At 51.0% G+C, this 27,280-nt stretch overlaps 2 protein-coding genes across 4 annotated transcripts; both read left to right on the top strand.

The window, feature by feature from the left end:
- Positions 1 to 474: 474 nt before the first annotated feature.
- On the top strand, positions 475 to 16,804 carry prdm10 (PR domain containing 10). 3 transcript variants are annotated; one of them, XM_035386619.1, is made up of 25 exons: positions 475 to 528; positions 643 to 736; positions 2,314 to 2,477; positions 2,856 to 3,017; positions 3,594 to 3,653; positions 4,092 to 4,196; positions 4,391 to 4,580; positions 5,138 to 5,379; positions 5,773 to 5,973; positions 6,096 to 6,168; positions 6,812 to 6,929; positions 7,376 to 7,496; positions 8,059 to 8,382; positions 8,627 to 8,638; positions 9,777 to 10,124; positions 10,597 to 10,752; positions 11,452 to 11,631; positions 12,256 to 12,366; positions 12,589 to 12,789; positions 13,138 to 13,281; positions 13,777 to 13,947; positions 14,424 to 14,561; positions 14,871 to 15,045; positions 15,263 to 15,342; positions 15,741 to 16,804. In XM_035386619.1, exons 3-25 carry the CDS (start codon positions 2,406 to 2,408, stop codon positions 15,936 to 15,938), a joined length of 3,582 nt encoding a protein of 1,193 aa, XP_035242510.1. In that variant the 5' UTR covers positions 475 to 528; positions 643 to 736; positions 2,314 to 2,405; the 3' UTR covers positions 15,939 to 16,804. The 3 variants fall into 3 exon arrangements, with proteins under 3 accessions (XP_035242510.1, XP_035242508.1, XP_035242509.1); XM_035386618.1 differs by lacking the exons at positions 475 to 528; positions 643 to 736 and adding an exon at positions 1,025 to 1,799 and having other exon boundaries at positions 8,089 to 8,382; XM_035386617.1 differs by lacking the exons at positions 475 to 528; positions 643 to 736; positions 8,627 to 8,638 and adding an exon at positions 1,024 to 1,799.
- A 2,639-nt stretch (positions 16,805 to 19,443) lies between these two features.
- si:ch211-151h10.2 (uncharacterized protein LOC567699 homolog) lies at positions 19,444 to 25,676 on the top strand. Its single transcript, XM_035384337.1, has 9 exons — positions 19,444 to 20,003; positions 21,326 to 21,530; positions 21,619 to 21,683; positions 21,965 to 22,103; positions 22,544 to 22,671; positions 23,109 to 23,331; positions 23,741 to 23,824; positions 23,923 to 24,039; positions 25,359 to 25,676. The coding sequence occupies exons 1-9, from the start codon at positions 19,807 to 19,809 to the stop codon at positions 25,674 to 25,676; spliced, it is 1,476 nt and encodes a 491-aa protein (XP_035240228.1). The 5' UTR covers positions 19,444 to 19,806.
- Positions 25,677 to 27,280: the final 1,604 nt, after the last annotated feature.

Below are 27,280 nucleotides of genomic sequence, written 5' to 3' on the forward strand. Positions count from 1 at the left end.
CAATGTGGATTGGATTTCTAAGAATATTAAGTTCTATGGGATCTCTCAAGCATTTCCATGAGTTTAACTTAGCTTTGTGGTTTCCTTCCATTTCTCTCTGTAAATATCGGAAGTTCAAAGTTGCCAAGGACTTTCGTAAGACCCCTTGTAACACGTAACACACGGTAACGAAGGGGAAGAAAGCACTGATCAGTTTGGCTATTGTGCATACTGCATAGCAGTGACGCAGAGCAGGGAATTCCAACCAAATAACGCAATATGCTTTCCCCATGTTTATAACATCGACGATAAACAAATACAATTCTGAGAAACTATTCTGCTGTTTCCGAATGGTATCTCAAAAACAAAACCCACATTCGCACCATTTTCTTCAAAGTGAGTGTATGTCACCGCTAGAGGCTCCCCAACTAAATGGAAGTAGCGCGGATTTTCATTGGCTAGATATGATGGCTGGGAAATGGCGGAATACATCGTTCGACCATTTAAGAAAAGATATATTCCAGATATTAAGAATTTAATTCACGCAAGGTGAAAAAGCTATAAAGCGCACTGATTGGGTATTTTCGAGCGTTTCAACTGGTTTGCGCCTTTACCAATCCGTTTCACTAAACATATATTTATCAATTTATTTTTCAAATACAGGTACTCTACCAATCGTAACCAAGACCCTATTCTGTTACTAGGAAGATTATGTTAATATATGCAATGCAGCCATCTCTGCAGCTACCATTCTGAGGTAAGAACAACTTGTCCGTTTTCAATTAAAACATTAAAAATTGATATTGTTTCTGCATCAAACCCGAAGTTTCATCGCCAGGTCATAATAGAGTAAGTATCTGTCTGAGTTTCGTAGCTAGTCGTAGCAGTTTGAGCTGAAGAATATAAGCAGACTTCCTTGGGTCTTTCGAAGCTGGTTGTTGTTTTAGTCCCACCCAAAATGGAGATTTTCCTTCCTTGTTCTGCAGCAGAATCGGGGCTGGGCTCAACCAGAAGCGGGGACGGGTGGGTCTATTCCAAATATTTGGGACTCGTATAAAATTCGGACACCCCCGTTTTAAAAAGAAGTGCCTCGTAGACCTTACCATCTCGGTTCACACCGTACATCTTGGGGATCGGGGTTCTATTGGTTTTAAACGGGATAATGTGGCTACTGCGTCGCGCTTGTTTCCCGGGTTTTTGCCGCTTTGATTTTTGTGGTATGGTCCAGTTGGGACTCCGAACCTGAAGGGTCAAAGCAGGGGGGACGGGGTATTAAAATCGTTGTCAACCCGGGTTTATATTTGTACCCCAAAACAGCACGGTGTTTTCCACAATGCATGCAAAGTACCGCTGTGCACTTTTGACTCCATTTTCCTCCGTGTATGCCCGTACACACGCGTCCTCGAATCTTCAGTACCCCCGCAATAATATTAGACTGACCGTTCTGGGCGAGGACGCGATTGCTTGCTGATTTATATTGGTTTAACGAGAGCTGAGTAACATAGCCTAGCCCTGCAAACTTTGCAAATGTTCGCTGACGAGAGGATGCGATCAGGCGAATTTATGAAATCGGAAATATAACCACCAAATTGTGTTAAATGTCATGTTTTATGGTTGCAGCTGATTAGCCAGCCTTAACGCTAACGGCAGTTTGCAATGCAAAGCAAGACCTTCCTATTCAAATTGCAGCACATAAAATTTTATTGCATGAAAAATGCTAGCTAACCAGCCTACTATAACCCTTCTGTTGGGCCCTTGTGATGCCAGCTATAGGGCTTTACTGCCATCCCAAAGGCGAATCATACCCTCATAACCCGCAAGTAAGCTGTCTTTTTTGCCGAGCTAGTAAACAAACGGGTAATCTCCTCGCTTTGGAAACTTCATGTTAAATGACACTGCAATGTGACTGACTGTACACGATGTGACCACTTCCCTTAAGAAACGCGTGGAAGGGTACTATAATAAATTAGCGACCCAACCCAGGCTTTTAGGTTAGAACAAGCGACTGTCACTTCTGTCATCTAGTTGCTAGGTACAGTTATCTAGTTAGCTAATCCTTACATCATTGAACATATCACCAGCGAGCCACCACCTGCGTACCCTCGACCCCGGTGGTCAAGGAGGTGAAGAGCACACAATGTATACAACCATCCTCACAGACTGAAACAGCTGTAGTTTTAATTTCCACATCTTTTTAAAATAACTGTGCTCCACAGCTGCGGATTGGTTTATTTCAGTTCACGTTGCGTCTACACCTTTGCACACCTGTCATCACACCTGTGTGAGCAGCTGGCCTTAGTTTCCGGGTTTAAAATTTTTTTTTTTTTTTAACAGTGCACGCAGGAGAGGACACTCGCCCTCTGCAGGTGTGCCAGGCATCAGGTGAAGGAGGTGACGGCAGGTCTGCCTGGCTGGGGGGGGTTGCCATGGAGACCAAGCAAGAAGCATCCCCAGTGTGGAACCAGACGGCAAACAGCGAGCCAGGCAATGGCACACAGGTCTGTGCCAAACCTCACCAAAATGACCAAATGCTCGTGGCGAACCTATGGTCTCTGGCCCTGAATGCAGTGAGCTGTTGTAGTACTGGAGTAAAAATCCAATCCAGGAAAATCAAGCTCATCAGTAATCATGTGATTTGTGACAGCTTTGATAACGGGCAGTTTCCTTGTCCGTTAAACGCCTAAATGCAAGTAAAACTGGAAATTGCCACAACTTCTCACTCTGTAAAAAGCTATAAGTCCACCTGGTCCTTTTGTGTAATTTGTATGAGCATACATGCAACAGTATAATTACATAGAACATCCCACATACCGGTAGACAGGTCGTATATATTGACTGGGGGAATTTTGGATGTGGTTCTTTGGGGTGTGCCGCAGGTGCACTTCGAGGGTGGCACAGTGGCGCAGATCCTGTACAGCGGAGAGCAGCAGGATCGGGCGCAGCAGCAGGTGGTGTACACGGCCGATGGGAACTCCTACACCTCCGTGGAGTCGGCCGAGCACACGCTGGTCTACATCCACCCGGCCGACGGGTCACAGGTGAGCCTCACCTGGTAACCGAGGGAAACGGGCACGTCTCAGAGCAGGAGTGCTGATTTATGATCATTTTGCCTTTTTTGGTCATAACGGGTGAGAGTTAGGATGAGCCAAGATAAGCTGTTCCTTCTGCAAGAAGCTTTATTAAAATGGGCCCAGATCACTCGGTGTCTCATCTAGGATCTGTTTTGTTGATTGGCTCGTAATGGACCAGGCTTGGATATAGACCGGAGAACCTGTTCCTAAATCTGGCACACGTACTCCGAGATGCTTTATGAATATTGGCCAATATTTCAACACTTCTTCTGTGAGGTGCCTTTTTGAATATTGTTCCAATACATCCACACTCCTTCTTTGAGATGCTTTATGAATATTGGCCAATACTTCAACACTCCTCCTTTGAGATGCTTTATGAACATTGGCCAAAACAACAGCACTCCTTGTTTGAGATGCTTTATGAATATTAGCCAATACAACAGCACTCCTTGTTTGAGATGCTTTATGAATATAGGTCCAGGTCACTTGATGTTGGCCTAGAGCAGTCCTCATCCCTGATGATGTCATTCTTCTCTGTCACAGGCTGTGTTTTCTGACCAGCCCCAGGTGGCGTACATACAGCAGGACGGCACCACACAACAGGTGAGTTTCCTGTGCTGTGATTGGCTGATGGCCATCCTTACTGGCTGTGGGTTTGATAAGGGATCACACAGGCAGAGAGCCAGGCCATCCCTACTGGCCGTGGGTTTGATAAGGGATCAGACAGACAGAGAGCCAGGCCATCCCTGTGAGTTTGATAAGGGATCACACAGGCAGAGAGCCAGGCCTTCCCTGTGGGTTTGATAAGGGATCACACAGGCAGAGAGCCAGGCCTTCCCTGTGGGTTTGATAAGGGATCACACAGACAGAGATCCAGGCCTTCCCTGTGGGTTTGATAAGGGATCACACAGACAGAGATCCAGGCCATCCCTACTGGCCGTGGGTTTGTTAAGGGATCACACAGGCAGAGACCCAGGCCATCCCTACTGGCCGTGGGTTTGATGAGTGAACGCAGGTGTGTTTATTTCCCTGTCGCCGCAGGTGACCGTGCTGCTGCCCGGCGGGCAGAACATGAACCCCGGCAGTCTGCACGTGCTCAGCAGCGTGGCCGACGAGCCACAGGCCTTCCTGGAGCCCGTGTCCCAGGTGGGCCAGTATACAACTGCAGGCCATTAAATTGAACAAATATTTATATTTTTTCCTGTGGCATGCCCGCTATGCACCACTCAAATTTTCAGCACATCATTTTGAATATTTATAAATCGTGGATCTGCTCTGTTTTGCAGTTGTTGGTCAGGTTTTTTGGGGGAAATAAACCGCGTGTCTCTTGGTATCCACAGGGGGCGCTGTCCTTGTCCAGTTCCACTCTGCCCGCCTTGGCTGGCATTAGCGACTCAGCCGCCAGCCCTCTGGGGGCTACAGACTCTACCGTGGACTCGGAAGACGAGGAAGACGATGACGAAGGGGACGAGTCTGAACTTGACGACTGGGAACCTCGAGCCGCACAGCCGTTCAACCCTCAGAACCTCTGTGAGTGATGATTGGCGGGCCACTTGGGACAAGACTGTTAATGAGATGAATTATTCAAAAGGCAGCGCTCTTCTGTTTGATGCTATTTTATATCGCCGTGTTTGTACTGTGGTGCGTTGTGCCGTGCTGCTGTTTTGAGTGACTTGCTCCGGGATATGAAAGTGCAGGGAACACAACAGCTGCTAACCTTTTATTTCTATAAATAAAGCGTACAGTTTGGAGCGGAGCTGCTGTTTTAGAACAAGAACTCTCTGCCCTCTCGTAGCGACAGATGTAGAGCAGGAGTAAATGCAATTACAGTTGGCGTTCATTTAAGTAACTGAAAACGGATGTGTTAAACACGTGAATGTTCTCATTTAAATAACTGAAAATGGATGTGTTAAACCAGTGAATGTTTTTGCAGACTGTATTATAGTCCTTTTTTGTGTTTCTCCCGAATTGCGTGTGATCTGTGAATGTTTTTGCACACTGTATAATAGTGTCTGTTTGTTTTTCCCCTAAATTGCGTGTGACCTGTGAGTGCAGTAACTGAGGTGCGGCTCTGCCCCGTTTCTCAGGGTGTGAGGACTGCAGCAGCGCCAACGCGTCCGCGTGCGTGAAGCACGGGCCCCTGCACCCCATCCTCAGCAGGCCGGTGCTGTCCAAGGCCCGCGCCAGCCTGCCGCTGGTGCTGTACGTGGACCGCTACACGGGCGGGGTCTTCTCCAAGCGCCGCATCCCCAAGCGCACGCAGTTCGGCCCCGTGGAGGGGCCCCTGGTGCGGCCGGGCGAGCTGCGGGACGGCTACATCCAGCTGAAGGTGAGGAACACAACGTGCCCTCATGCGCACGGCCTAAACAACACGTCCTCCTTTAATGTACTCCAGTCTGCAGGGACGGAGAACGGGGCATCAAAGTGCAGCGTGGCCCTCTCTTACTTTAGGCTCCGCCTCCTGCCAAGCTAAGCCCTGCCCCTCATGGTCGGCTCCACCTCTCTCACGCTAGGCTCCGCCTCCTGCCAAGCTAAGCCCTGCCCCTCATGGTCGGCTCCACCTCTCTCACGCTAGGCTCCGCCTCCTGCCAAGCTAAGCCCTGCCCCTCATGGTGGGCTCCACCTCTCTCACTCTAGTCTCCGCCTCCTATCAAGCTAAGTCCTGCCCCTTATGGTTGGCTCATGTCACTCACACTGGGCTCCGCCCCTCTCCTGTTCCCAGGTGTGCGTGCAGGACACGGCCAAAGAGGGGGAGAAGGTGGAGGACCTGTGGGTGGAGCTCTCCGACGAGGAGCGCTGTAACTGGCTGATGTTCGTCCGCCCCGCCCAAAACCACCTGGAGCAGAACCTGGTGGCCTACCAGTACGGGGCGGACATCTTCTACACCACCATCAAGAACATCCAGCCCAAGCAGGAGCTCAAAGTGAGTGCGCGCTTTGCTCATAGACCCCTGAGAGTGTTGGGAATGCGCCACTCATAACAGAGGCCCTTCCTGAGACTGCTGATTGGTGGAAACGGCTTGTCTGACGGTCTCCTCCTCTGCAGGTGTGGTACGCTGCTTCCTACGCGGAGTTTGTCAATCAGAAGATTCATGACATCACTGACGAGGAGAGGAAAGGTGTGTCTCGCTTCTGGGTTCTTCTTCCAAAAAATGGCCATTTCCAGTAGTAATCCGCTTTTCTCTTAGATGGAGAAAGTACTCTATAATGTTGTGCTTGTGAACAAGAGACCTGTTGCAGTTTGTATTCAAAAGTGGGGAAAGATTGATGTTTTAATGCAGAAACGGGGCTAAACTGAACGGGCAGTAGCAGAATGTTGTGGGAGTGGCGGCTGAGAGGGCGATTGTTTGCGGCCTAGATATCGTGGGCTGTCACGCGCTGTCAGTCGTACAGTAATGCCCCGCCCCCAGCTCGGCGGAGGCAACGTTCCCGCCCCCCTACAGCTCGCCCGTGAAACGTCTTCTGACAAGTGTTGCAAAATGTCGCTAACCGCTCGGCGCGAGCTTCCTGTCGAGCGGACGGGGGGGCGAGCTTCCTGTCGAGCGGACGGGGGGGTGAGCTTCCTGTCGAGGCGGACGGGGGGGTGAGCTTCCTGTCGAGGCGGACGGGGGGGCGAGCTTCCTGTCGAGCGGACGGGGGGGCGAGCTTCCTGTCGAGGCGGACGGGGGGGGCGAGCTTCCTGTTGAGCGGATGGATAGTTCAGCGGGGGGGTCCTGGAAAGCCGCGCTCTGCTTACGGTCCCCCCCCCCCCCCCTTGTGCAGTTCTGCAGGAGCAGGAGAAGAACTGGCCGTGCTACGAGTGCAACCGGCGCTTCATGAGCTCCGAGCAGCTGCAGCAGCACCTCAACATGCACGACGACAAGCTGGACCTGGTCAGCAGGTAACACAAAAAAGCCTTCTCCCTCAATGACTCCAACTCCCAGCATCCAATGGGTGTGCACTGTCACAGAGCCAGATACAAAGATGGTTTTTGGCGATGGGAAATTGTAGTTCACTTTGTTAACATGTTTCGGAAATTAAAACTCCATTCAAATCCTGCCCCTCTTGTCTCCTTGCCGAAATATATTACGTCTCTTAAGTCTTTTCCTTTTAACTTTGATATTTCATACCAGGAGCCAATTTATTTGCCCGTTTATGTACTTTTTGAAGAGTTTCTTTACTTTCTTAGAGTACATTGGTCAGAACTGCGCACAGTGCTGTGAAAGAGTGAAGTCTCAGAGTCTACTGCCCATGCATAATGGTCTTAGTTCTAACCTTCATCAGGGTGTAATTATGAACTGTGGTTTTGGCAGTTGTTTTTTAAAACGATCCTGTTATTTCATCCAGAGCTAGGGGGCGCAGTCGAGGCCGAGGCAGGAGGCGATTCGGGACAGGGCGGAGACCGGGTCGTCCACCGAAATTTGCGAGGCTAGACGTGCCCACAGAGAGTACCGAGGACAAGATACAGGTGCGTGTCTTTCCACAAACCCAAAAATACTGTGTGTGCTTCCGTCTTACTACCCTCCATCCTGTTCCAGTGAAGCAGTGGTTCCCTACCATCCTGTAGATTTCCACTCCAACCCTAAATTGGCACTGCTGATTCTACTAATTAGCTGCTCAACATTATCTCTACCTGTTCAATGAGGTGTGGCTTTGTTAGGGTTGGAGTGAAAACCTACAGGAAGGTAGATCTCCAGGAACAGGGTTGGGAGCCACTGAGGTGTGTCATTTACTGTGTGTGTGTTTGTGTGTGAGAGAGTGTGTGTGTGTGTGTTTGAGTGAGTGTGGGTGTGTGTAGGTAGGTTAGCCATCCACTGGTGTCATAAAACTCACAGCTGAACAGAATTCTGAAAATATTCTCAGACTGTCTTGTATGCTTGGATCTGAACTGGTCTCTTTGTCATTTGGATGTTTAGGAAGTAAGTAAAATTTATTGAGAGCTCATATGTGAGAGCGCCCTGTTTTTGTGGGCGGGGCTGAGGTGCAGTTGCGCACCCCTTTTGAGATGATGTTACCCCTGCTTGTGAAAGGTGTGTTTGAAAAGCTGCCTGGTGTTCCAGGACCTGCTGACGCTCCCAGGCAAGACGCCGTTTGGGGAGGGGTCTGAGAGGACCCTGAACGGGCTGAAGGGGGCCGGTTTGGGGACGCAGGGGGAGGTGCCCGATGCGGACGTCCCACTTGAACCTCAGGGGGCACAGGCCCCGCCCGTCAGCGGAGACCCCGCCCCCGACGCCGACGCCCCGCCCCCGGGCACCACCGACGCCCCCGAGCCAGCGAAGGAGGACTCGAACCCGGGAGCCCAGCCCGACCCCCACCTCACCTCACAGGACATGCGACGGGCCAAGAGAATACGGGTATGACCTTTGACCCCCGCCTTGTGCCCCCCCCCCCCCCCAAACATACACCCCCCAACAATGTGCTGTCAAACATACACCCCCCAACAATGTGCTGTCCTCTGAAATCTGTCACTCAGCTCTAGGTTTTTGGCAACGTTTCTTCTCCTTGACCACAGTTTGTCTCTCTCTCTCTCTCTCTCTCCCCCCTTTTCTCCTCCTCTCTTTCCCCCTCTCTCTCTCTCACTGTGTGCTTCCATTAAAGATGGATTTGCAGGTGGGTGACAGGACGGCTCAGTAAAGTTGTCATTTTTAATCACGCTTCTGTTCTTCCCCACTTTCATAAGTCTGAGGTTCTCCCGTTCCATCCCAGCTTTCATCATCCTTTCTTTCCCTCTTTCGGTTGTATTTATTCGTGTCGTTATCTTTGCTTTTCATTCACGCTGTGTGCATAATAATCTCATATCCCTGTAATGTCATTTGAATCGACCAGTTTGGCCACAGCGTAGTACAGCGTGATTGTAAGAACAGAACTCAGAAGGATCTCTGAGAGACTTCAACAGCAGAAAGGAAACCTCAGGGCTCATTCAGCTGCCTGACCTGCCATTTTCTCTTTCTTTACAGTGTAAACAGTGGGTAATGATTTGAGCTGAAATGGATGGGTCGAGTCTTTCATTTTAAATCCACTCCAAGCACATCTGTCACTTTTATTTCTTTTTTTATAAACAGCATTTTTTTTTTTTTAAAGCTTTTCTCTGAAAATGAAAGCAATCAAACATGTTTTCCCTGACAGCCGACCTTCCAACACGTGTGTTTGATTTTTATTTCCCAGGAACAGAAACCGTGAATAAAAGAATATAATTAAGTTACTTCCTGGAGCAAAAGCCCCATTTCACTGAGAGACAATTCAAGCCAAATGTTATTTGGAGTGAAATTCACTTTATTCAGACTGGGGGGGAAGCGTAGAGGGTTACAGACAAAGATTACATCACAGGACAGATCGTGCCATGGGGTGGATACATGTATGAGTTTGAGAGAACATTAATAGAGAAAATGAAAGGAGGGTAGATCAGGCAGAATGTGGGGGGGGGGGGGGCAGGGTAGGTCAGCATGCTGTGGTAAGATGGGGGGGTTTCAGAATGAATGTGCTGTGGACACATACGCTGGCAGGCGACTCCATTATTGTGGGGGGGGGGGGGGGGGGGGTCTGTAGGAGAAGGCTCTTCATGCTCCCAGCTGTGTGTTTATATTCTCAGGATGAAGGAGGGGGCGGAGTCTCCTGATCTAAGCCATTCATTCATTCATTAGATGGCAGTAATGAAATAAGCCAACATACCCACAGTGATAAGGGGGGGGGGGGGGGCACAAAATGGCGGTGACGTCTCTTTAAGACTGCTGTCCTGTCGCTCTCCCAGAATGCAGCGCTCCAGCACCTGTTCATCAGGAAGTCGTTTCGGCCCTTCAAGTGCTCGCAGTGCGGCAAGGCCTTCCGCAACAAGGACAAGCTGGACCAGCACCTGCGCTACCACGGCCGCGACGGCGGCTGCCCGCTCACCTGCCAGGTGTGCAGCAAGGGCTTCCTCAGCAGCGCCGCCCTGGAGGCGCACCTGCAGCTGCACGCCGACCAGCGCACCTACTCCTGCCTGTTCTGCGCCCAGGCCTTCGACCGCCTGGACCAGCTCCGCGACCACGTGGCCGTGCACCTGGTGGACGGCTGCTACGCCTGCCCGTCCTGCCGCAAGAGCTTCACCGACTTCGTCCAGGTGAGCCGCGCGGTGAGGCCCGCCCGCCGAGCCGGCGCTCTGCTGGCTCAGCAGCTTCAGCGCCGCGCCGAGGCTGGTTTTTCCCACGGCACGCCAGAACTGGTGCCGTGGGCTTTGCATGGCAAATTGTGATCGCTCGCTCGCTCACGTACTCACATTCTCACTCACGGACGACCTTTGAGGGAAATTTTGTGGGACTTTCAGGTGGCGCCAGCTAAAAGGTGTCTGTGGAAGTGTTGCACCGTGGGTCTGGACGGTTCCGCGCTTGTTAAACCAGGCGAACTCCGCGCAGCTTCAAATTGATCCTGCTTTTCTTGAAGATGACTCTGTGAATTCCGTGAAAGACGATTGAAGACTAGCCTCTGAAAGCACGCGAGAGCTGCTTGCTGACCCACCGCCTCATTTGGTGAGGCTCCTCCCTGACCTTTGACCTTTGACCTTTGACCTTTGGTCTCTGCGGCTCCCCCTGCAGGTGAAGAAGCACATACGCAGCTTCCACTCGGAGAAGGTGTTCCAGTGCAGGGAGTGTGACAGGGCCTTCTGCAGGCCGGACAAGCTGCGGCTGCACATGCTCCGCCACTCGGACCGCAAGGACTTCCTCTGCTCCACCTGCGGCAAGCAGTTTAAGGTGGGGTGAGGGGGGGAGAGGAGGGAGGGAGGGAGGGAGAGAGAGGAAGAAGAGAAAGATGGAGAGAGAGAAAGGAAGAAGGGAGGAAAGTGAAAGAGGGATGGAGGGGGGAGAGAGAGTTTTAAAGTTATGGGGCAATTGCGCTTGCAGTTAAGTTGTTGAGCACAAGGGCACTGGGGACCCACTGTTTTTACTGATTTTCATTCCACCCATAACCTGTGACACAAATAACCCGTGAAATGAAACGTGCGGTTGCGTGTTCTAAATGAGATGATTAACCCTTTTAAGGCTGGATTATGTAGGTGGGACATTGTTCCAGAACGCCAGGGTACCTTTTTTTTGGTCAGTCTTGGCAATGAGCATCACGGGTGCATTAATGACCCCAGTGAGTCAGAGCCACAGTTTAGCACCGTATTCCGGGTAAGGAACTGGGCCTGTAACCGAAAGGTCGTAGGTTCGATTCCCGGGTAGGACACTACCGTTGTACCCTTGAGCAAGGTACTTAACCTGCATTGCTTCAGTATATATCCAGCTGTATAAATGGATACCATGTAAAATGCTATGTAAAAAAAGTTGTGTAAGTGGCTCTGGATAAGAGCGTCTGCTAAATGCCTGTAATGTAATGTAATATTCGAATGGCTGAGGGAACGTGGACTGTAGCGAAGGCTCAGTAACGGTCCTCCTCCTCCTCTTCCTCAGAGGAAGGACAAGCTGCGGGAGCACATGCAGCGCATGCACAACCCCGAGCGGGAGGCCCGGAAGGCGGACCGCGTGCACCGCTCCAAGACGCTCAAGCAGAAGGTCCCCACCACCGACTTCGAGAGCTTCATGTTCAAGTGCCGGCTGTGCATGATGGGATTCCGCCGGCGCGGCATGCTGGTGAGGGGGGCGGGGGGGTGACAGGTGTAACGGTGTGACGGTGTGCCAGATGTAACGGTGTGACGGTGTGCCAGATGTAACGGTGTGACGGTGTGCCAGATGTAATGGTGTGACGGTGTGCCAGATGTAATGGTGTGACGGTGTGCCAGATGTAATGGTGTGACGGTGTGCCAGATGTAATGGTGTGACGGTGTGCCAGATGTAACGGTGTGACGGTGTGCCAGATGTAACGGTGTGACGGTGTGCCAGATGTAACGGTGTGACGGTGTGCCAGATGTAACGGTGTGACGGTGTGCCAGATGTAATGGTGTGACGGTGTGCCAGATGTAATGGTGTGACGGTGTGCCAGATGTAATGGTGTGACGGTGTGCCAGATGTAATGGTGTGACGGTGTGCCAGATGTAATGGTGTGACGGTGTGCCAGATGTAATGGTGTGACGGTGTGACAGGTGTAATGGTGTAACGGTGTGACTGGTGTAAAGGCGTGACAGGTGGAACAGGTGTAACGGTGTGACAGGTGTAACAGGTGTGGAGGTGTGACAGGTGTAACAGGTGTAATGGCATGACAGATGTAACAGGTGTAACGGTGTGACAGGTGTAACGGGGGCCTTGGTGTCTGTGCAGGTGAACCACCTGTCCAAGCGGCACCCGGAGATGCGCATCGATGAGGTTCCTGAGCTCACCCTGCCCATCATCAAACCCAACAGAGACTACTTCTGCCAGTACTGCGACAAGGTGTCAATCAATCAATCACCTCCATTCCAATGTGTTTCCTCAGTAGTCCTGCTTCTGGGGTAGTTTAATAACGGAGGAAAAATAAAAACATCTGCTTTACTTGTATTTTACCTTCTGTATGTTATAGTTCAGAGTGTTTTTCATATAAAGACATTGATAAGATAATGAATATGATGTATCAGAACGCACCTTTCTCACGCCTGTTTCTCTCACCTGCTCCAGGTGTATAAGAGCGCCAGCAAGCGGAAGGCCCACATCCTGAAGAACCACCCAGGGGCGGAGCTTCCCCCCAGCATCCGTAAGCTCCGCCCCGCGGGGCCCGGGGAGCCGGACCCCATGCTGAGCACCCACACCCAGCTGACCGGCACCATCGCCACGGCGCCCGTCTGCTGCCCCCACTGCGCCAAGCAGTACAGCAGCAAGGTGAGGCCTGGCTCCGCCCCCATTCCACCCCGGCCCCGCCCTCATTACACCCTGGCTCCGCCCCCATTCAACCCAGACTCCGCCCCCATTCAACCATGACCCCTCCCCCATTCAACCCTGACCCCACCCCCATTCAACCCTGGCTCCACCCTCATTCAACCCTGACCCTGCCTCAGTTTAACCCTAACCCACCCCAATTCAGTCCTGACTCCTCCCTAATTCAAACCTGACTCCTCCCTAATTCAAACCTGACTCCACCTTGATTCAACTCCAGCCCTGCCCTATTTAAACCCTGACTGTACCCTAATTCAGAGCCCTTTCTCCCCCCTCTCCCGCCTCTCCCCGTAGACTAAGATGGTGCAGCACATTCGGAAGAAGCACCCTGAGTACGCTCAGATGTCCGGCAGCATGCAGACCCCGCTGGCCACCGCCGTCATCAGCAGCGCCCCCGCGGTCCTGAGCGCCGACGGCTCCACCGCCGAGACCGTGGTGGTGAGAGACTAACGCTGCGCACGTAAAGCATACACACACGCGCACACACGCGCACACACACACACGTACAGAATACACACCCTGCGCACGCTCAGCATACTCACTTACATTCACAACACCACCGCTCATACACACTCACAAAAACACACTCGCAGACATTCACATACACACATGTGCTCAGTTACATTCACAACACACAAGAGCTTACTGCACACGTGAATTTACTGATGCCCACATATACACACAAGCACGTGTACACTAATGCATGAATGCACGCATACACACACACACATACATGCACACACAAGCTTACAATCACACCAATTCACACACACACTTACACGAATGTACACTCATACATGCACATCAGGCACACACACACACACACTCCCTTTCTCTCACACTCTCAGATTCCTCACACATTGCCATGCAGTATAGCTTACAGGGCTCTTGTGTGTGTGTGTGTGTGTGTGTGTGTGTGTGTTTTCCTCTCAGACCACGGACCTGCTGACCCAGGCCATGACGGAGCTGTCCCAGACCCTGAGCACAGACTACCGCACCCCCCAGGGGGACTACCAGCGCATCCAGTACATCCCCGTCTCACAGGCAGGGGGCGCTCTGGCGCAGCCGCAGCACATCCAGCTGCAGGTCGTGCAGGTGGCTCCGGTGAGCACTGTGTGATGTGTCTGTCCGTCTTTCTGCCCGTCTATCCATCTGTCCGTCTGTCCATCCGTCTGTCCGTCCATCTGTCTGTCCGTCCATCCGTCCGCCCGCCCGTCCGTCCGTCCGTCTGTCTGTCCATCTGTCTGTCTGTCTGTCTGTCTGTCTGTCTGTCGGTCTGTCTGTCCGTCCGTCCGTCCGTCTGTATGTCTGTCTGTCTGTCTGTCCGTCTGTCCGTCTGTCCGTCCGTCCGTCCGTCCGTCCGTCCATCTGTATGTCTGTCTGTCTGTCTGTCGGTCTGTCTGTCCGTCCGCCCGTCCGTCCGTCCGTCCGTCTGTCTGTCCGTCCGTCCGTCCATTCGTCCATTCGTCCCTTTGTCTGTCTGTCCATCTGTTTGTCTTTCCGTCCATCCGTCCGTCTGTTTGTCCATCTGTCTGTTTGGCTGTTCGTCCGTCCGTGACTCTTTAGTGTCTGTGCCTCAGGCCTCCTCGCCCCAATCCCAGCATTCCACGGTGGACGTGAGCCAGCTGCACGACCCCCACGGATACAGCCAGCACTCCATCCAGGTGCAGCACGTCCAGGTGACTGAGCCCGCCCCCAGCGTGCAGGGCTCCGCCCAGGTGAGACCTCCACCGGGGACCAAAGAGACTGCAAAAGCAGGCGTAGCGTTTTGAGTATATCAAGCTTGATATTTAAAAACAAATGTATCTGCAGAAACTACCTTTAAAAAGGACTTATAAAAAAAGTTATTTCTGTATAAAACTTGGATGTTTACTCCGATTTTTCTATTTAGTGGAGTGGGCTAAAACTTTGAGGCTAACAGCCTGAAATATCGCCTCAGAAGTTTCTTGGCATGCTTGTACAGTTTGTATATAGCCCGGTATTGATGATCACATGACTCCATGACTGCGGGTGTGGTGTGCTCACAGGTGACAGGCCAGCCCCTAAGCCCCTCCTCCCAGCAGGCTGGTCAGGATCTGAGCCCCGTCCAGCTGACCCCCGTGACCCTCGCTCAGAGCCACGCCTTGCAGACGCCCTCCTCCCAACAGCAGGGGGCGCTGCAGCACACCTACCTGCCCGGAAACTGGAACTACAGGAGCTACGGTGAGTCACTGAAGTTCAGGTACAGGTCAGAACTGACCGCTGTGGAACTACAGGAGCTACCCTGAGTCACTGAAGTTCAGGTACAGGTCAGAACTGACCGCTGTGGAACTTCAGGAGCTACTGAGAGTCGCTAAAGTTCAGGTACGGGTCAGAACTCGCCACCGCGAAACGACGCGGTTTCCAGCTCTGACTCCTCCCCTTTTGGCCCCTCCCCCAGCGTCGGAGATCCAGATGATGACCCTGCCGCACGCCCAGTACGTCATCGCTGAGACAGGCGCCCCGGGGACCGCGAAGGGGGTGAGTGGGGGGGGGGGGCAGCGTGTGCGCGTGATGCGTGTGCGTGCGTGCGGTAAATGTGCTGCCCTCCCCTGGATAAAAAATCTCACTCACTCACTCATTCACACTTTCACTCACTCAGTCACTCGCTCACTCACTCACTCACTCTGTGACTCACTCACACACACACACACTCACTCACTCTGTGACTCACTCACACACCTACCCACTCACTCACTCACACACTCGTTTTGCAGGCTGAAGATTCTCCACCAGGGGGAGCTATTAGCACTGATGGTGCTGCGCATCAGTGACACTGTGTGTCCTTGTTTCTCCTGCTAACAGTGTGACTGAGGGGAGATGGCGTTCGTGTGATGTTTATGTGTGTTATTGGTGTCTCTCTCTCTCTCTCTCTCTAGTGTCAGACGCACTACGTCATCTCTGAGGGACAGGCGGAGCTGGACACCAAACCGGCCGCCGTACCCCAGAACACCCCCCAGGTGCACCCCGACCAGCTGGAGCAGCCGAACACCAATCAGCAGGCCACTACGCAGTACATCATCACCACCACCACCAATGGCAACGGAGCCAGCGAAGTCCACATCACCAAGCCCTGACCTAAGCCCCGCCCCCCTCCGCCCCTCAGGCTCCATTCGCACCCTCTGGGACCGGCGTTTCGGCGGGAACTTACTGCTGTACCGCCCCCTGGCCCATGTGCCCAAACGGGCGTGGCCCCCCGCCACAGGGTCCTGCCCCAATGCTCTCTCTGTCTCTCTCTCTCACTCTATCTCTCTCTCTGTCTCTTTCTCTCTCTCCCTCTTCCTCCCTCCCCCCCCCTCTCCTGAATGACTGTGCCAGTCACTGGCTGACCTACAAACTGCCAAGACTACTAAAAAACAAAGAAGGAACGCAAAGAAAGAAGGAAAGCAGCCGCCCGTGTATTTTTTATTTATTTTTGAGGCTCAGCGGTTAATACTGTGGCCGTTTGGTTTGATGCTGAGAAGAACTGCGTTATTGTGGTCGTTGAGAAACACTGGAAGGTGTTTCACTAAGGTGCTGAGATCCTTTTACACAGACGGGTTACAGCAAGAAGCTCCCTCCTCTCTCCCTTCCCTGCCCTCTCTTTCTCTGTCTCAAATTCAAAAGCAAATGTCCTTCGTTGCCATGACAACACAAGCAACCGACATCAAATGCAGATCAACAAATCACTCTCCTAAAAATGACTCGGATCTCCCCGTTCCTCTAGGACAGGCCCCCCCCCAGCCTTCTGCAGTTCATTCATTATGAGGCCCACCCCGGTGAGAAAGTCCAGGGACTGAAAGCGTTTTGTCCAGCTGTTGTAATATCACGGCAGTGCAAAATTAGCAGGAACACGGTGAACCCGCACACAGTGGGTTTTTTTTAAACTGCTGTGATGAATGAAGGCCTGTTCTGCGTCTCCTTGGTGAGGAGAGAATGTTTGCCCCCCCCTCCACACAAAGGCCTGTGCAAGGGGCTCTTTGTGGCGGGAGGAACCCCAGTGAATGCTGGGAAATCTGCCAGTTTTCCTTGCCCCCCTCTCTCTCTCTGTCTCTCTGTGTACTCACCTCTCCCAGGTGAAAGGAGACACTAAAAAAAGCAGAGGCTTGCTTTTACATCTGAGAGATCCAAGTCTCAGGATCTAGACACCGGTAAAATTTGAGCAAACTCCTGCAGATCACCGTGAATTTTCACCTAAATCTGACGAAGTACACAATCATGGTATTGCTGTAGTGTTGTCATTCCTTCTTTAAATTTGTCAGTTGCCTGCAGAAACATTTATGGCTGTGTGAGGGATTAAAGCTTTGCTGATCATTATTATGGCCCTGGCCTGGTGTGGGCTGAGGACAGGCTGACCCCCCCAGGAAGAAGCCGAACACTGTCAGTGGTCAAAGGATTTTGGAGAAAACGAGGAGGAGAGTATTTATCAACACTGACTGCACCGACCAACCCACTTCCTGCCCTGTTATTGACCAATCACCTGAGGATTAAGGACCGACCATATGAACATACAGAACGGTCAGAAACCTTCGGTCGCGGGACCTGGAGGAAGAGGAGCGTGGTTTTTATGCTCTGACCCGTTCGTACAGACGAGCCGGAGCTGAAGAAGTCTCGAAAGGGAAAACTGCTTTTCAGTATTTATTCTCCCGCCAGGCACGTGTTCTAGCGGGACGGACTTGTACAATGTAAAATAGAAAAAGTGTGTAAATCTGCAGACGGATTAGTTTCCTTCGGTGTACAGCGATTCCCGCTCTCGTTTCAGGTGAACTTGTCCTGCTGTCTTTCGGTGATGGGGAAATTAAAAGAAAGAAATCCTTTTAATATACATTCTTTTTTTGTTGTTGTGGTGTTCTTTCAATTCACCGTGCTGTGTCTTTGTTTAAATGACGTCCCTTGATAAGGTCACCTGGTGGTTTGCTGTGTGCTTGGTTGTGAATGGTCTGCTGGCTCAGGCTGTTTTCACTGGGTCAGGAGGTTCAGTACTGCTTTATGGCAGGCAGTCCCGAGACGCCCAGTATATCTTAAGGTGAGGCACCTTCTGTGTCATCTGACCCTGTATATCTGAAGTGGAGGAGCCTTCTGTGTCTGACCCTGTATATCTTAAGGTGAGGCACCTTCTGTGTCATCTGACCCTGTATATCTGAAGGGGAGGAGCCTTCTGTGTCATCTGACCCTGCATATCTGAAGGGGAGGAGCCTTCTGTGTCATCTGACCCTGTATATCTGAAGGGGAGGAGCCTTGTGCGTCTTTTGAAGGATGTTGTTATTCTTGTGTTGCACCTCTTCGATGAGGAAGTGGAGTTCCTGTTAATCCGGGCGTCTTTTTTTAGACGCAGCCCGGTCGTGCTGTTCTTAGGAACTTTGACATTCACACGTTTGTCCCGATGAGGGTTTAGGCTTCTTCACTGCAGTTAAGATGGATCCACTGCTCAGATTGTAGCGAGCACAGTTAGCTTTGCGCTAGCTCTTTAGTGATGCACTCACTGGTCTGGAAAGGCTGTTAGCCGAGTTTAGCACTGTTGCTCATGTAAATCAGGTTGAATGCGGTTTGAATCCGCTGCATTGCAAGACTGCTGAATGAGTGAATGCAATGTGCACAAATACATGTGCGATTGCAAATGAGGCCACTAGATGGCGGTAGAGTGGTGTTTGAAGTGGCAGTAAAATGAGATCTACTGGAATCGCGTTTATCTTTGTTCCACCGCTCTGAGGTAAATGTCTTTCCTGTGTTAGAAGTGATTAACTTGACAACCTGCTTTAGTGAAAGCTTTTCCTTTGGATAATAATAATAATCTTTATTTTTAGACGTTCCCACCCATTGATTAAGATGTTCCAGTAAAATGGTTTGGTTAACAGTGACAAAGGCCGTGCTTAGAAAGCCTGAGAAGGGATAGGAAGAGATTGGAGTGACTCAACCCACAAACAACTGGTGCAGTGAGTAATCCTGAAAGATAATGCGCATAATTTCGCAAGCAGACGAATAAGACGCAGACCATTATTCAACCAATCTCCTCCTAGGACTGAATCGTACGTTCAACCAAGGAATTTGTTCAAATACACGATATGCCCGTATTCGTTTCATATTAGTTTTAGGTCATTATGACCATTGGGCCAACTTTAAATTTGCTTATCAACAACCAAAAAGGCCACCAAGATCCTGACGCCAAAATCTGAAAAGAATGTTGACTCCGAAAACTGGTTTGTCCTCTAACAAAAAAATTCCAACTAATTGTTGGCCTATTGTAATGTGCACATTCCTGCCCAGCGATGTCTGATAAGATTGGCAGCGTTCAGGTGTGTGCCAGTTTAGACGTGTCAATTTGTCCCCCATCTAAGCGAGGTCTCTCAGTGCACTTTGTATGCGAACATGGAAGCTGGGAGCTCTGGAACAGAAGCGTTCGGCAGCTGTCTAGCTGAGACGCTGTTCAGCAAACGTAGTTTGGCATCGCTGAATCGGCGAGGCTGATCGCAGCGTGTCCAGTACCGCCGACGATGTCCCAAAGTTTGCCTCTGATGGCGGCTGTTGCCCAGCAACTGTCGGACCAATCAGGTTCACCCAAATAGACTACAGAGCGGTTGTACACCAGTTTGACTTAGTGACTCCGGTTTGGCTTGGTCCTGTGTGCACACTGTCCCTGACAGTGAGGGAGAGCCCCTCGAGCACCTGTAGAGCTGTCTCTGCGCAGCGCACCTCGATGGGTCCAGAGCAGGAACTTCCCCGCGCGTGACGCGGGAGGTGGGGCGTGGCCCCGCCCGACGCCGCATTCCGCAGGTTCCCGACGCCCGTGAGCGCTGAGCTATTAAAGCGAGATCAATAGAGGAATGGACCAGACCTGTTTAACCAGCACGGCGGGCCGGGTTCCTCCTCCGCACTGCTGGCTGACTGTGGGGCGGTGCGTGTGTGTGTGTGTGTGTGTGTGTGTGTGGTGCCGCCGCCGCTGCCTTCTCATCGCCGGGGTGAGTGTGGATGTGCGTGCGTGCCGGGAGCCGGCTGCTCGTCCCCATGCCTCCGTCCGCCCCGAACGGGCCCCGTGGCCCCCACCGGCGCCGCGGGGCCGGCGGTACCGCCGCGGAGAGACGGAGACGCAGACGGACAGACGGACGAGGCCCAAAAGGACAGACGGGCGGACGCGGGGACTCCGGGACAGATCAGCGGTGTGGCAGGCGAGTCATTACATATTACATTACATTACATTACAGGCATTTAGCAGACGCTCTTATCCAGAGCGACTTACACACACTTTTTTTACATAGCATTTTACACTGCATCCATTTATACAGCTGGATATATACTGAAGCAATTTCGGTTAAGTACCTTGCTCAAGGGTACAACGGCAGTGTCTTACCCGGGAATCGAACCTGCGACCTTTCGGTTACAAGTCTAGTTCTTTACCCACTGTGCTACACTCCCTCCTAGGGGGGAAATCCGCCATCTCTCCGCCGGCGCGAGGACCGGGGTCTCAGGCCAATTCCGTTTCAGGGATGCCCGGTTTGTGAAATTAAATTGAAACTCTCGTTCTTGTGAGTTGAGGAACTGGCCTGAAGTTTCCGTGAGGGTTTCGTTACGGTGAATCGCCTGAGCTGTTCAGCTCGTTTTCTTCCGAACTGAAGGAGTTGAAACGGGGCCGACCCCGTTCCAGGGGCGCGTCGGGCCGTGGTTCTGGGGGACCAGAGGGTCAGAGGGGGGGACTGAACTCACCTGGATCTGTGTTGGTACTTCATTAGTGAGGCTCCAGTCACCTGTCTGTGCACCTGGAGGTGTTCCTCACTAACACACCTGTGCACTCTCACAGGGAGCCTGTAGAACTTAACGAGCTTTAACATCATCACCTGCTGTAAAGACCAGCTCAGCAACATGATCCTTTTTTAAATAAAAGAGTCAAACTTGCATGTTTACTTCTTCTCTGACACTGTCACCGTCTCTGCTTTAGAATCTTTTGTGTTTCTGTGTATGTTGTGATGACATCAGATCCAGTTTCTTAGTTCCTGATGTTTGTGGTGTTGTTCCCCATTCCGAGCGCTCATGCTGTTGGCTTGCTTAACATCTTTCTTTCCCTTTCTCCAGTGACTTGCTCCACTGTATTCGTCTCACAGCTCTCTCTCTCTCAGCCCCTTTGCTTTTCATCCTCCGCCTGCTTCCTTGTCATCCTCTTGCTCTGTCTCAGTATTTCTCTCTCTCAGTGCATTTCTCTTCCTCTCTGTCAGTGCTTTCTCTTTCTATCCTAGTGTGTTCTCCCTCTCTGTTTCAGTGCTCTCTCTCTCCATCTCAGTGCATTTCTCTCCTTCTCTCTCTATCTCTCAGTACATTTATATCCCTGCGTTTTTCTCTCCCTCCTCTCTCCTCTCTCTCTGAGTGCACATTTCTTTCCCTCTCTCAGTTCATATCTCCCCTCTCCCTCTCTCATTGCGTACCTCTCCCCCTCTCAGTGTGTTTTTCTCTCCCTCCCTCCCTCCCTCTCAGTGCGTTTCTCTTTCTTGCGCTGCAGGGGGGTGCAGGCCCCCTCCTGCGGGTGGCACGCTGTAGTGCTGGCAGGGGAAGTGTGGGCTGTGTGCCAGGAGGAGGCGCCGTTGCACCCCTCGCTGTACCTGTGGCAGGTGTGGAGCCGGTCCCTGCTGGCGGGGGTCCTGTGGCTGGGCCTGGCTCTGTGCCTCCTCTTCCTGAGGGCCGTGGTCCGGCGCTGGTCTCCACAGGTGAGTACGGAACCCCGAGAATCTCACCTGAGCCCGAGAGTTCCGCCGTCACCTTCACCGACCGCGCTGTCCTTCTCTCACTGCACAGCAGGGGGCGCCCTTCCTGCAGGCTCAGGAGGTCATGAGAGAGAGGGCAGCTGTTCCGCTGGACAGGTGAGCCATTACCTTTCAGTCACCCTGCACAAAGGGCTCTGTTCCCTGTTCGCTCGGCCGTGATGAACCTTAGAAGGAGGCGTCTCTCAGAGAGGAAAGGGGAGATCTGTGAGATAAAAGGAAAGGTGGAGGGAGAGAGAGAGAGAGAGAGAGAGAGAGAGAGAGTATGTGTGTGTGTGTGAGAGAGAGAGAGAGACCCTAAAATTGACCCATTGTGGAGTTGATGAAATTTCATAAACCTGTGTCCCTGTCCCCCTGCTGGTGATGTCCCTTATTTGTAGCTCACCCAGTGGGAGAAGTCCGAATGGACCCGTCCCATTGGCCGAGGCTTTGATGGACAGCTTGCTGCTGTTCCTGCTCTCTGAGGCCCTGGACGACCCCTGTCCTGCCCACATTCGGGCTCATGCTCACAGGCTTGAGGTCAGTCACTGGTGACGGCTGGACATAGTGGGGATGGGCAAGGTTACTGTGGCAACTGATCTGGGATCAGATGCACTAATACTGTTACGAACTGTACTGTAATTCTGCACATTGTTATATTAAATCGTATTGTATGATTACACTGTAAGCTCTGCCCGTGTTTTTACTGTGTTAACTATTGTCTTGTATGTAGGCCATGCTGTTTTGCAGTGAAGCCAAAGACATTTTTCCACCATGTGGACAATAAAGTTCCTAATCTAATTTAATAAAATATGCAACAAAAAAACACAATTTGTGCTTCACAGTCACAATATTATTTGGTTAGAGTGAAGTACACATCCGATAAGATGAATAAGTAAATACAGTTTTTAAAGGTCTGATTCTGATTCAAGCTGAAGCTGTGTGATGAGGTGACTGGGAAAACTCCCCTCTCTGGGCAGATGGTGATGCAGACCCTGGACAGGGCAGATGTCCTGGGAGGCGGCTCAAAAAGGGGGCCGAGAGGGAGTGAGGAGCACCCGCTGCTGACCGACACCCTGCTGGGCGTCCGCACCTTCCTGCAACAGAGGTAAACCCATTAATGTGAGGATAACCTGCTAGCGTACAGATAACATTAACGCTAATGTGAGGATAACCTGCTAGCGTACAGATAACATTAACGCTAATGTGAGGATAACCTGCTAGCGTTCAATAACATTAATGCTAATGTGAGGATAACCTGCTAATATGTAGATAACATTAAAGCTAATGTGAGGATAACCTGCTAGCGTTCAATAACATTAATGCTAATGTGAGGATAACCTAACGTACAGATAACATTAACGCTAATGTGAAAATAACCTGCTAGTGTTCAGTTAACCTTAACACTAATGTGAGGACATCCGGATTACATACTGATAACATTATTGCTAACGTGCGGATAACCAGCTAGCACACAGATAACCTGCTCAGGTGTGGATAACCTGTGCCGCACTGAGACTCTGAGGGACATGTGCTCTTCCCCAGGGTTCTCTGGCTGCGTGCCCTGGCGCAGGCCCAGGGGGATTATGGGTACAGCATGCAGGGTGCTAAAGAGGGGCTGGAGCAGCGCTGGGCCCTGCTGGGTCAGCTGCACAGCCAGGTCACCCTGAGGAAGAGGAAGAGGAGCGAGGCAGAGGAGCAGGTCCTTCTCGCCGTGAAGAAGGAGAGAGAAGGGGAGGACATCAAGGTGGCACTGCGAAACGTAGAGGTGAGATGTGTGGGTGTGTGTGTGTGTGTGGGTGCGTATGTTTGTGTGACAGTGTGTGTGTGTGTGTGTGTGTCTGTCTGTGTTTGTGAGAGTGTGTGTGCGCATGTGTGTGTGTGTGTGTGTGTCTGTGTTTGTGAGAGAGTGTGTGTCTGTGTGTGTGCGTTTGGGTTTGTGTGTGTGTGCTCGTGTATTTTTTATGTGTGTGCTCATATTTTCACACATAAGTGTATTTGTTTCCTGCGGTCAGGGAATAAATTGGTTTCGCCTTAGTTTGCGGAGGTGTTTTTCCTTCTGAGTAATCATACTCTGTCCAGCACTTTTAAATAAAGCAGGTGATTGGTTAACTGACTGATTGACTGAATGCTTGATTGATTGATTGATTGGCTGATAACGTGCCTGTCTGTGGCAGTGTTTCTTCGTGGACCTGGCTGAGTGCAAAAACAGGCTACAGCAGAGCCATGCTCACCTGAGTGACATCACACACCTGCTGCAGGTGAGGCTCTCCGGTCCCCCTCCCTGCGTGAGTACCTGGAGTGTGCTACGCCCCCCCCCCCCCACCCTCCCCTAACAGCCCTGTGCTCCTCCCTGCAGGACCTGGGGGCCAGTTTGCGGGCGCTGGGGGAGGGGGGAGACATGGAGGTGAAGAGAGGAGGTGTGGAGGCGGAGCTTCTGTGGACCGAACGCCTGCTCCAGGCCAGCACCCAGCAGGTACGCTAACAGCAGGGCTGCGGGGGGGGAAGAGGGGTCTCATCTCAACACTTGTTCGTAATTAACCAATAGATTACCAAGGCAGGTGGCCCGGTGGTGCAGAGGGTAGCACTGTCGCCTCACAGCAAGGAGGTCTTGGGTTGAAATCCCAGCCTGAGGCCTTTCTGTGTGGAGTCTGCATGTTCTCCCCGTGTCTGTGTGGGTTTCCTCTGGGTACTCCGATTTCCTCCCACAGTCCGAAGACATGCAGGTTAGGTTGATGGGAGAGTATGAGTTTCCCGTACAAATGAGTGTGTGAGTGAATGGTGTGTGTGCCCGACGATGGATAGGCGACCTCTCCAGGGAATATTCCTGCCTCTCGCCCAATGCATGCTGGGATAGGCTCCATCCCTCCCCTCAACCCTGACCAGGAATAAAAGGGTTAGATAATGCATGGATAGATTACCAAGGTTACACATGAATCCTTGGTTCACTGTGGTTGCCTATAAAAAAAAAACTGCCTAATATGTTTTCAAATATTTGGTCCAATATTTGAAAAAACAGCCCTGGCTTATAAGGCTAATGTGAAAACCTCTTGTGGACACTGCAGCTAAAAGCAGCGATCCAACGGTCCCTCCAGGAATTGCGTGGCCCACCCCTGGTTTATATTTATACTTAAATGCATTTAGCAGAATTTCCTTACCCTAAAAAAATGTAAACGGCTTCATTTCTTTCTCATTCGCAATCTGTTTATACAGCTGGATATTTATTCAGGATTAGTGCCTTGTTTGAGGGTGCAATGGCTGTGCCCCACCTGCAAATCAAACTTGCAACACCAGAGCTGCCAGCCCAGTTCTGCCACCATTATACTACACAGAGGTGTATAAAAAAACAAAAAATAGTGTAAAAATGTAACGTTGTACACCTGTGGTCCATCCATAACCTTCATTATATTCATCTCAGGAAGTCAACATTGCTCACTATTTTGTGATACGTTTTGCAGCTTATTTATGTTAGATATTGATGTTGGCTACTCACCTTTATTTGCCTTTATTTGTATTGAAAAATACAAATGGTGGCATTCTTACTAAGCGTATGGCATCTGCTCTCTGGGGTTTGCAAGTTTTAAACTGTTTATTCAAATACTGTAACTGTTTGAATAAAAACTGTTTACTCAAACCAGGGGCCCCAATGCTCTGGTCCTGGAGTGCCACAGGGTCTGCTGGCTGTTGTTTACTTTGACCGTAAAACCCTGATACTCATCTAAGAAACCAGTTAAGGTGTCGTAACCCGGTCATTGTGCCAAGTCGTGATGCCAAGCCACATTCTGTGTCCCGCAGTTTGACGAGGCGATTCAGGACTTCCTGTCTCTGGAGAAGCTCACTTCCTGTTTCCAGACCCACCTGGAGGGTCTGCGGGCGGACCAGGTGGGGAACGGGGAACCCCGCTCACATCCCAAACTCTCCTCCTCCTCCTCCTCGGCCCGCACCCCTGCCCCTCCCGTCCGCCCCCCCGGCACCCTCCCTCGACCCCACTGCCCTCCCCCCGCACCCCCCAAACCGCTACCCACCACCACGTCCCGCTCCCTGTGTGAGAGGTCAGCTGAGCGGCTCTCCTCCACCTTTACCTGGCTGCGCAGTTCTCTCAGGAAGGTGTGACCTCTCACCTGTCCCCCCGCCCCCCCCAAACCCCACATTCCACAGACCAGGGGTCCCCACTTCTGCTCCTGCAGAATGGGGGGGGGGGTGGTCTGCTGGCTCCTGCTGTCACTCAGTGATTAAGAAGCTCCCCGTGCTACGCTTCAGGAACAGGAAGTACATTACCACAGTATTGTTCTGGCCACGCCCCCTTCGTGAGTATACACAAAACCATAGACCGTAAAAGAAAACAAAAAACATATCAAACTGGATTTATTTCTTTTTCTTTTGGTTTGGGTGGTTGGGGCGACAGAACTCTGTGCTGGTGATTCTCGCAACACTGCCCCCTGCTGGATAAGTAGCTGACGGCTCATCCGCATCACGTATTTCAGGGAAGGATTTTAACTCAATGTGAATGTGTAATTTATTTTGTACGTATGTGTGCATGTATATACTTTTGTTCTGATTAATTGTAATTTGTTTCTATTTTTCATTTGTATTGTATTTGTATCTGATTATTTTTTTTACTCCAGATCTTTTAAATGATAAGAAATGAACAAACTGAAAATGATTTTAAAGTGAAGTAGGTTTGGAGTAAAATTTAATTTCAATTAATTCAGTTGAGCGGATGAACTGACATTTAAGTCACTGTGGACAGTGTCTGCTAAATGGCAACAATATAAATTAAGTTCATGAACTGTAAAATGTCCATAGTCATCCATTGAGATTTTCTGATTCATTTCCTGTACTGGGTGAATTAGAAGGAAATTGTTCTGCCCAATGCTGAAATGAAGATTAACTTGTTTGTTCTCGTGTGAAAGTGAATCAGAGATTCAAGCAGAATCAGGGTGCAGTATAAGGTATTCCACCAGAGGGCACATTTTGATAAATTATGAAGAGCAGTGTTGGCCAGGTAGGGCTGGGTTGGGGTTTATGATTACTCAGTGGGTGAAGTCTGGCACCTCAGGGCAGACATACTTTCTGCACAGTTCATTTTCAGTCAATTTATACGCACGAGAATTCAGCGTCCATTTTGCACTATAAACTACGGTGGCTGGTTTCACAGTCCGGAGATGTAGATTAGCATTATAACACACACCTTACCGGTTCAAGGTCCTGACCAGATCTGTGTCAAATACGTATTTGTTTTGGATTCAAATACGTTTCTACACTTTATTGATCTTGTCTGGTGTAATTGGAACCAATGAAATACTTGCAAAAAGGGCTAACCCCGGCTTCTGGTTGTACTGGCAGGCTCAATTACACCAGGCAAGATCAACAGAGCACAGAAAAGTATTTGAATCCAAAACAAATGCATATTTGACCCAGGTCTGGTCCTGACCAGAAACAAGCTGTCAGACCACTCAAACACGCAGGGCTCACTGTTCAGGAAGAAGAATCCATCCCCGCTCTTCCCTACCAATGCTAATTTTATTTTATTTTAGACTTGATGAAGGTGTGAGGTGGGCACTGCATTGTCTCAGCGGGTTTTGACTTTTTTGGAAATGAAAGCTGACCTGGAAGGGCTTCTAAAGACTCCTCTGTTCCCTCCTCTCTGTGTCTTGGTTGAAGTCAGTTTGCATTGGGGGGGGGGGGGGGGGGGGGGGGGGGGGGGGGGGGGTGGG

This window comes from Anguilla anguilla, chromosome 12 (assembly GCF_013347855.1).
Source record: "Anguilla anguilla isolate fAngAng1 chromosome 12, fAngAng1.pri, whole genome shotgun sequence".
In the NCBI taxonomy this organism is placed as follows: domain Eukaryota; kingdom Metazoa; phylum Chordata; class Actinopteri; order Anguilliformes; family Anguillidae; genus Anguilla; species Anguilla anguilla.